This window comes from Lineus longissimus, chromosome 4, assembly GCF_910592395.1.
Source record: "Lineus longissimus chromosome 4, tnLinLong1.2, whole genome shotgun sequence".
Taxonomy (NCBI): Eukaryota; Metazoa; Nemertea; class Pilidiophora; order Heteronemertea; family Lineidae; genus Lineus; species Lineus longissimus.
Window position 1 is genome coordinate 12,699,417 of NC_088311.1, and position 10,754 is coordinate 12,710,170.

Here is a 10,754-nt window from a genome sequence, read left to right on the forward strand (position 1 = left end):
TCACAAATTAAGTACACATGTACCCCTTGGTCAGGTGGTCTCAGGTACCGAAGTTTGGTGCGATCTGATTTGCTGTTTGGCCTCCAGGGAGGGGGCCAAATCCTAAATTCTTCAAAATGCCATTATTCCTAGTATTACTTGCCCGATTGGCACCAATTTTATATCATAGGTACATCTAATTCTAACAACCATTCAATGTGTCATCCGGGTCTTCTTTGATTTGACCTACTTTTCAAGGTCACAGAGGTCGAATGTACTGTAAATTGGCCATTTTGGGGAAATTGTAATTGCTTGGACCTACATCAAACCTAACACTACATGACACAACACCATGCTCTTTATCCATCTTTCCTCCACATGAGGTGAGCACAATGGCCCTGGCCATTTCATTACGTGAATGCCGTTATCTCCGCAAAACCCATGACTGACCAGCGATTGGTCGAAATTCGCGAGGAAACAGCGCGTGATGAAGAACTGACTGAAGCCATGAAAATCACGCTTGAAGGCTGGCCACAACATAGCCGTAATGTGCCCGCCTCTGTACTTGAACTGTACAATGTTCGACATGGATTGTCGGTGTCCGATGGACTATTGCTCATGGGTGATCGAATCGTTATTCCGCGGAAAATGAGGTCCGATATACTAGCCCGTATTCACGATGGACATCAGGGAGTGAATAAGTGCCGCGAGCGCGCGAATATGTCTGTATTCTGGCCAGGCATAAACTATGACATTCAATGCATAGTGAAGGAATGCGAACATTGCCAGATTCGCAGTCCCACACAAAGACATGAGCCGATGATATCTACGCCTCAGCCAGATCGCCCCTGGCAGAAAATAGCAGCCGATTTCTGCGAAGTCGAGAAAGTGAAATACCTTGTGGTCATAGACTATTACTCGAAGTGGCTTGAGATAATCAAGATGAATGATACCCGAGCCGCTAGTGTGATTGCTAAGTACAAGACTCTGTTTGCTAGGTGGGGCGTGCCGCAAGAACATTTCTCTGATAACGGCCCGCCATTCGATTCAAACGCGTTCAAAGACTTTGCCAATGAATATGGCATAATGCTGACCACAAGTAGCCCGCATAATCCACAGGCCAATGGCCAAGCCGAAAGTGGAGTCGCTATCGCGGAAAGAATTCTGCCCCAGAATGATCCAGTGAAAGCACTGATGGTGTACAGGGCAACACCAGTTGTCTCAACAGGACATAGTCCTAGTCGTCTAATGATGGGACGTGAGATGAGTACAACATTGCCGATACTCTCAAAGACACTAGCACCTCATTGGCCTGATCGCGAAAGACTGTCAGAGAATGTAAAGAACACGCAAATGAACTATGAAAAACAGTACAATAGGAGGCATGGAGTTAGGCCTATGCCTGAACTAATGCCTGGTGATCGGGTCCGAGTCAAGTTGGACAATGAGTCCAAGTGGGGACAGCCCACTACCGTCGTTAGACAGCACGAAACCCCTCGATCATATGTCGTGCAGTCACAGTCAGGAAGGGAGTATCGTCGAAATCGCCGCCATTTACAACTTCTCCCGAAGACAAATGGCAGCAACAGCAAGGACAAAGCTTCGGACTCGTCCGAGTCACAACCAGCCGTACCGGTACATACAAATGTACAGCCAAGTATACAGCCGAATCCAGTACGAGAAACCCCAGCGTCGACTCCGAGTACGAATGCCGAATCGTCAATGTCACAACCAGTGACTACGAGATCCGGGAGGACTGTGAAGCCTCCAGGTTGGCAGAAAGACTTTGCGAAATAGACGCTATAACATTGACATTTTAGGCCTATTATATTTGGGTCATGCAACCGGCTGTGCTGGGTCGAAATACCCGTCGGTTTGCGGCAGGGGACGGGCAGTCTACCCCTAACCTGCAGTGTAGGCTTTGCTTTGGAGAAAGAGTTCTTTTTGTATCTTTCATACTTGTATGTTGTGTGTGTTATTTTTGTGTGCCCGTTGTAATTTCTGAGTTTAAAAGAGTTGATAAGTTTGGTTGAGAGTTAACTGGTTTCAGTTTACCAGTGTGATTTTAGGACTTTTATTATACCAAAAATCTGGTATGTTATGACATTTAGTTTTCAAGCTTAAAAACTTTAAAGGGGAGATGTCTAGGTACGCCATTGGCTGCTACGCCATATACCATTTGCCATTACGCCATGGAATTGTTTCTGACGCCCCTCTCAAGATGGCTCCCAATAAATATGTTTATTGACATTGGTTGTCCACGTTAATCTATCGATTATATAGATTCAGATAGCAATCACCAAACATTAGCAAACCAAATAACCAATATTTTGGTGTCGACCCTCTAGCGAGAAATAATGGAACTTATCGTAAACTAAGCGACCCTCTTCAGCCGTCGATATGCATTTTGCTTCTGAACCTCCTGCGGCTGTTTTTTAAAATATTAAAGGCTAAATATAGTATTCCTATCCGAAATAGATCTTTAATCCAGGTAATCCTCCCATTTAACAAGAAAACAGTGTGTTCAAAATTGGTTGCAGTGCACCCTGCATTTTTCACTGTGAGCGCAAAATACACGTGTAGTTATCAGCAGTTTATATCCTCATTATTTCGTATATTATTTTTCTTAAGAATACAGCTTTTATTTGCACTTTTACCCTATTTTATGTTTTTTTGAGAATTTTAGACGTTGATTTAACGAATGACTACGACATATGTGACCTCGTCTCCAGCCGTTAACCTTCGATTCCTACGCTAGCCGACTTTTGTCGAGATAAGGTGTGTGTGTCTCCGCTAGACTTCACTATCTTGCATTACCGGTACAGTAACTTTATTTGCTACCAGTAGGCCCTACCGTAGAGCTAAATAAAGTCACTTTCTTCGTTATTTCTTTCAAAGTCACAGGAAACTTCCTTGATGAAGAAACTCGTCTGGTTTTATGAAGAACTATATATGTTGTTGCAGAGGCCTTTGCTGCTCATTTGCATACATTCACTCCCACCACCCTGTCGGTTCTCTTTCATGTCTTTAGACACAGGATTTGTGATGCCGCCCAGTCGTTTGCCCTGGCCTACTACTATTATCATTTTTTAGGTGGAAACAGTATTTCTGGTCGCCTAAGTAGGCCTAATGCATTCTGCCGGTAAGTAAGAACTCTATTCTTAAAAACTATCGATGATAAATGCAGCATAAAATTGTTAGGGCCAGTCTATGCCATCATCTGATCATTGGTACCGTGAGTTCAGAAATGCATGGCCTCTGTGTAGTGTGTAGGCCTACATCAGTCTATGCCATCATGGTATACCGTGAAGTTAACAAGAAAATGCATTCATCGTAGAATGCGGGAAAAAAGTCCCAAGTGCTCCGGATTTTCGAGAACCCGCGTCCGGACTTTCCCGAACCAAGGCTCGATGCAATCAAATTACGGCATGCCCATACCAATGTTGGGTAGGCCTAGAAATTATACGTCGGAGGAACGTAACGTCATTTTGCTATCTCTGTTATCCGATCGGCGCTCGATGACGTCATTACGATGACGTAGACTGCGTCACGCGGGCCGGTTCTCGCGCCGTCGCCGTCTCGGAATGACGTCACATTTCCTTAGCAACGGGATTTGGCAAGATCCACCATCTTTGGTAGCCATCTTTCAGATCTCGCTAATTATTTCTGTTATAGGCCTAGTTGATACGAATTTATTTTCCAAGTTTGAAGACACGATTAGATAGGTAATTATTGTTGAAAGTTCGCTACGCGAACTTTTAACAATACTTCTAGGACGACCCGCTACGCCGGCCGTTTCTCGGGGCTGGCGCCATCCAAGATGGCGATTCAAGATGGCTGAAAATCCAAGATGGCGGAAAAGCTCAAAACATATAAAGTCCCACCTATCCGCTATCGCGGATAGGGGGCGCCTTGGGACTTTAAAAAATACATAGGCCTAGGGCCTACAATACATTTCACGCAGGCTTGTGTACAATTTACTTTTTACCTAGGCCCTTCTAGTCGACTGGTAGGCCTAGGCCTATCAGGTCGTCTCTCCCCTTTACGTTTTTGCTCCAATACAGACCTTTTCGCGGCCGGTCAAAGAGCCATAACAAACAGATGGTTTGTGTTTAATTTTGCTCCTGAGTTTCCCCCAATCTCAATGAAATCGAGCCTTGTTAGAAAAATTACACACAAACCATCACCGCATCAGATTGTTATGGCAGCCAGTGGTGCTAATTGCAATACAAACAAGCGGTCGCATGCGCTTTAGCGTAGGGTCCATCTTAAGTAGGTGTGCTAGTTCATTTGAGTGGGGCGTAGTGCCTTCTTATGGTAACTACCTTCCCAAAAGAAACTACCTATTATATTGTATTACTAGAAGTATTACTGATGATTTCTTCATAATTTTCAGTTTTCCAAGATGATTCATCCGATGATTGTGATTCTCTGGATGCAATCTCCAAATTCCTGGAGGAGGATGCTCGTAAAAAAAAGAAACGCCCAAAGAACACCAAGGTATGACCTGCAATGAGTATGACTGTCACTGGTCTCAATCGGGAACAATGCCACTTTCAGAGTGTCTCAACTTTTGTAACTAGAAGACTTGCCTTTTAGTTTTACATGTACATTCACAAACAACACAATCTCCATCTTAGGCCACACTTTTTGGCTCACCGTAGGGGAGTCTATACAATAGCTCTGTGTCCGTCGTCCGGCGTCGTATCCTGTGGCACGTTTCTGAACCACTTGGACCACATACCTGAAACTTTGTACACATCTTGCCCAAGGTCATATGTACCCTGACAATGAATATCGGTCCGTTCTGATTCTTGACTTGGCCACTAGGGGGCTGAAACTCAAAACTTAAAAAGTGTGATATCTCTCTTATTACTGATTTGTTTTTGCTAAAACTTTTATGATGGGTAGCCTACCCCTAGCAAAGATACATAATATATCATAGGGGTTTTTGATTTGACCAACAGAAATTTACATGTAATGGATTATCAAATCTCTGTATTTCAGGTCTCTGATAGTTCTGGATTCGTTAGTGCTCCACACAGGGACATGTATGGGTGTGTGGAGTCTCAGAGCAAGCCGCAAAAAAGAACCCGGTATGCCAACCTCAAAAAAGAACTTGGTATGCAATTTTATTATAATTTGCTATAAAAACAATATTATGATTGCTGTCCTCAATGTTCTTGTGAGTGCAATAGTCTGATTTATTTAAAATTAAGATATTGTTTCTTGACCTTACTCCAGTTTCATGACAATTTACATTACATGTAATAGTTTTTTGATAAGCATGCCATCATATTACTCACAACTGATAAACCGAGTAAGTTCAACTTTGCAATGTTTGCGTTTCTATATTTGTCTTAATTTTCAGGTGTCCTGGAATTTTTGTGCATCATGTCTGAGTCGTGAATTGACCGCCCCTCCCCCCTCCCAAAATAACTTGTATTGTAATTAATCTCTCTTTTCAATATTTTATTTTCAGATCAATCTTCTGTGGAATTTGAAGCAGTTGAAAACTTATCAACCTCAAATGACGTGTACATGAAGGAAAATTCATCTGTATTTGAATGAAATGGCCAGGGCCATTGTGCTCACCTCATGTGGAGGAAAGATGGATAAAGAGCATGGTATTGTGTCATGTAGTGTTAGGTTTGATGTAGGTCCAAGCAATTACAATTTCCCCAAAATGGCCAATTTACAGTACATTCGACCTCTGTGACCTTGAAAAGTAGGTCAAACCAAAGAAGTCCCGGGTGACACATTGAATGGTTGTTAGAATTAGATGTACCTATGATATAAAATCGGGCAAGTCATTACTAGGAATAATGGCATTTTGAAGAATTTAGGATTTGGCTCCCTCCCTGGAGGCCAAACGGCAAATCAGATCGCACCAAACTTCGGTACCTGAGATCACCTGACCAAGTGGTACATGTGTCCTTAATTTGTGATCAATAGTCATTGCAGTTAAGAAACGTGCCATAGTTACGGCCTGATGGCGAATTTACGCCATTTGACCTCTGTGACCTTGACAAGAAGGTCAAATTAAAAAACCTGTGCGACATATACTGTATGGTGGTTAGATGTACCCATGATATCAAATTGGTGGCAATCGGGCAAGAAGTTAAGGAATAATCACATTTTTAAGGTTTTTGGATTTTGCCCCCTGGTGGTCAAGTGGTGAATCATATTGGACCAAACTTCGGTCCCTGAGATCACCTGACTAAGGGGTAAATGTGTACCAAATTTGGTATCAATAGTCATTGCAGTTTAGAAACGTGCCATCGTTACATCCTAACGGCCAATTTACACCATTTGACCTCTGTGACCTTGAAAAGGAGGTCAAATCAAAAACCCGGAGGATATATGATGCACCTTTGCTAGAAGTACCTACCATATTTTTTTCAAAATTTCCCGACTACTATTAAGGGAGATATTGCATATTTTCACTTTTAACGTTTGGCCCCCTGGTGGCCAAACCATGAAACGAATCGGACCGAAACTTGGTCTCCAAGGTGTCATTACATAAGGGTACATGTGTACCAAGTTTCAACTCAATAGCTCTAACAGTTACGAAACGTGCCCTGCTAACGGACGACGGACGACGACGGACGACGACGACGACGACGACGACGACGACGACGACGACGACGGACGACGGACGCCACGGTATGGGATAAGCTCACCTCTGCTAAGAGGTGAGCTAAAAAGGTCTGTATCTCTCTATTTTAGGCCTATTAGACTTAAGTTCAATGCGCCAGCCTACAATGTATTCAATTGCCTGAAAGCTGACATGCATGCATAAAAACCGCAAGTGGCAAATTTTGAAAACACTTTCACAAGGTAGTCTTCAAATTTTGTTTGTAGACCCCTACATGAAATATTAGGCGGCTCTTCAGTAGTTGTTGAAAAAAAAGAAGTCGATTTGGCTGTGGCGTACTTTTCATGGTCACAGACTGACAGAGTTCACCGCAAGTTACAGGTTTTGTCATTATTTGTCCTATAGTCCCTAAAATCTGTATGTAGACATCTTATTAATATTAGGTATCTGTACATGTTGATTTAATAAGGTCAGTGTGGCCTGCTTTTCATTGTCAGAGCGGTCAAATGACATAAATGGCCTTTTAGTGTTGGGCATGTTAAATGATAATAATATTAATAATAATAATGTGAGGGCTTATAGTGCCTTTTTGCATTTAAGCGTCAAGTCACTTCACATGTAATGTGAGGGCCATTTCATTTCATTTTTTCTAAAGAACTTCACGTTACATTTAAAATTTTACAGCAAAACAGGACCTTGAAGATCTTTTGGCTGAAATTGGTGTGGATGAGGAAGAAAGTCCTGCTCCATCTAAGCATTTTCTCTCTCATTCCGAGAGGAAAAAGAGGACCGAGGAAGATTGGACGGAAATGCGGCCACTGTTACTGTCTGAGATCTTTTCAAGGACCGGATCTTTGCATGTTCAGCCCTGCCAGTGCTGTGAAGGTGAAGAGGTTGGAAAGGCTGTGATTGGGTAACTATGTTTTTGAAGCTATTGTAGGTATTGGTATTGTGCTTTGGTACAAAGAGAGGTAATAAGCTACATGTAGGCCCTACTGTCAGTACATGTATGTATGTTAGGTTTAGTCATCAATAAGATATAAATTTCTCTTATTTCAGGTGCAATGAGTGCAATACATCTTTCTGTCAGAACTGTGACATCAAGCTTCATGAGCAGATGAGGTTCTCCTGGCACAATCGTAGGCGGTATGACCAGGGATATCCTCAGCCGATAGAACCCTGTTCTATTTTGGAGTTAATGCCATCTGGTGAATACAGTCTGGTAGAAATTCAAGGTAAATGTTGTTTAACGCCTATGACATGACATTAATTTTGTTTAGCATATGTCATGAATTGACTGTCCCTATGACATGAAAGCTTTCGTCATCATGGTGTGTTAGCTTGTGTCATCACGTTTAATACAGTAGGCCTACATGTCTTAATTTATAATCCATAGCAAAAGCCATTTGAGTGTGGCGAAGATTAATAATAAACAGTGATTGAGCAAGTTCTGATATTGGATGTTGTATGATCTTTGAGGAGTATTATACTTCAGATATACAGCAGAAAGTTCATGAAAATGAGTTTTTCTTCTTCTCAATCAAAGTGGGGGAACAGAGCCTTAAAATCTTGCCAAATAATGGTTATTTTTTATTGATTTAATAACTTAATATCCGTCCCTCATAATTTCAGAGCGTTATATTGAAATGGAAATTCCTAGACAATGTGACCGCTGCCAAAGTGATACCATGACGGTTATTCCTTATGTACCATGTGCCTATATCACTATGAAAGGTAATGCTCAGTTAATATTACTATCGTGTCAAAGATAAGTTTAATACAGGTTGCGGTAAAAGGTTTGATATCAAATTTAATATTTCATCTATATGTTTTCAACATGCTCAATACAAGTTGGTGATTTTACCCTTACTCTTTTTATTGTTTTGTTTAGGGCGAGTCAACATGTTTGTCCCAAAGTTTATGTGTAGTAGATGTCTCACCCATGAAACAGTGACTTTCCAGGATATTATTCGAAATGGCTTTATGCCTGGTTCCTGCCAGGTTTCTTCAGGTACGTGTAGGGGCCTAATGGCACAGTGGCATTGTGGACAATTTGGTTGTGGCGGTGAACGCTGTTTGCTTTTAAAGTCTGTGTTTGTATTGTGGATAGCGTAGATTGGTAGTGAGTGGTTGACTCGTGTCAATATATATACCCACAAGCATGCGAGTCTAACCTTGTGTAACCCCGACACAGAGTCTATAGTTGTAAATAGAGTGATGGTATCATCTTACTTTACAAATGTTAGTTTTATTGTAAAAAATATTGTCGGCTGCAGGTTTTTCCTTTGCCTGAGCACTCATGACATTATAGGGAATCCAGTCATTGCTATTTTCTATGTCTTCCAGGAATGTATATCTTCCACCCGGAAGTTCTCCAGACCTACTACTTCTTGAAAATGGAAAGTCCGCTGTTGTCCAGACGATCATTTGTTTCAAGTTTAGATCAGCTATCTTTACTGAACGGATGTGTAAGTCTTTCAAAAACAATTCAGCAGTTGTACTTCGTATCTATTAATGTCTATGAAATACCCCCCCCCCCTTTTTAACCGATAAAACGGCACAGGAAATGGCTAAAACATTGTACTAGGTTGACATCAGAACCCAGAAGGATACAAGTTCCTTCTCAAGTAAAATACAAGTATGATTTCCTTAATTATCATGGTAATCTCTCATTCAAATATTTAATTTCTTCCTAGAATGGTTCTTGGTTCTTCCACCCCTCCACCCCCTGTACGCATTTTGTACACATTTCATAGACACCCCCTCCCCCCCTCAGTCTTGCATCTAGCAAAGAAGAGATAGTAAGAGTTTCACATAAAACAATACAGGGGAGGATGGTTTCAGTACCCTGAAATACAATTAATGAATTTTGAGCCAGAAGACATGCATTTCGTATGCCCATTTCCAGAAGTTCCAGCTGGTAGGTCTCGGCCTCTGACAGCTGGTCCTGGTTTGATAATCAACTTTGTTATTTTTGTAGCATAAGTCAAAACTTTATTTTACAGAAAAGTTCTGTCTCGCCGCATTCATTCAAGGCAGCTTACAATGAATGGCTCTATTGTCAACATGCTGTTCAACAATTCACCGGCGATGACCCGATGAAATGCCCTGGATGTCATCTTCACACCCACTCGGTCCACCTTGATGGAAACAAGAAATTGTATCGATTCAGAGGTCACAATCAGTAAGTTGATCTAGACAGACACTGTCGTTACTGTTGATTGCAGCATGAATTTTCATTTGAATAAGTTAGTGAAAGGTGGAGATGCAAAAGAAAGGTGAATATTTGGTTTTGACTGTAAACCAGGAAATTTTCGCGGCGTTAAATTTTTTGCGAATGCCAAATGATGATGGATACATTCGCGCCATTTTTTTTTCGCGAGTCAGGGCAGTTATTAAAAATATATATAATTGCCTATTTCACTGATTTTGGATTAGTGCTGTCCTATCAGCTTTGGAGTGCACATGGGTCTCCCACAAGCTAATGGCAAAAACAATTCAAGAGTTGTTAAATTTGTGTTTGTATGCAGTTATGATGTGCTAATTGATTAGTGCATGTACATGTATATATATATATATATATATATATGTATCTAAAGAGCAAGAGATATCCGCAACAGAAGATTATCGCCAATGCGAATGCGAATGTCGCAAAACTATCCTGCACGTGAAATTTTCCTCCTTTACAGTACCTACATTGTAATATCAATACAATTCTATCATGTTTTAGGACCTTAAATGAAAATCATTTTGGAGATGTCTTCATCGCCAATGATGATGATGTGGATGTATTTGTGAAGAAAGTACAGAGCACAACAGCGCAGGTACTGTTGGCTTGTTAAGCAGCATCCAAATTGACTCCCTCGGCAATCCATGGCGATCCTTTTACTACTCTCTTCATGTACTGCCACACTTCGTTTTGCCGATTTGCCAATCAGAGCCCTAGCATCTGATAGTGAATGGTCCTTAGTACTATGAAAAAAGGTCCAGGTCAAATTTTCATTTCATCTTAAATATATATATTTTTCTTACAGTTGGTGGTGGCATCATGTGGGGAAACCCACTGGAAAGCTGCTCGATCATCGAGCAAGCGACAAAAATCGCTGCTCGAAACAGGTCTTGAAGTTGGATGCTGCCGCCATGGTGTCCTCCTGAAAGCGGCGAGATATTTGCATAT

General features: G+C 41.5%; 1 protein-coding gene across 1 annotated transcript; it reads left to right on the plus strand.

Moving 5' to 3' along the window:
• Positions 1-420: 420 nt before the first annotated feature.
• On the plus strand, positions 421-1,776 carry LOC135486739 (uncharacterized protein K02A2.6-like). The gene has a single exon (XM_064769833.1). It carries the CDS (start codon positions 421-423, stop codon positions 1,774-1,776), a length of 1,356 nt encoding a protein of 451 aa, XP_064625903.1.
• Positions 1,777-10,754: the final 8,978 nt, after the last annotated feature.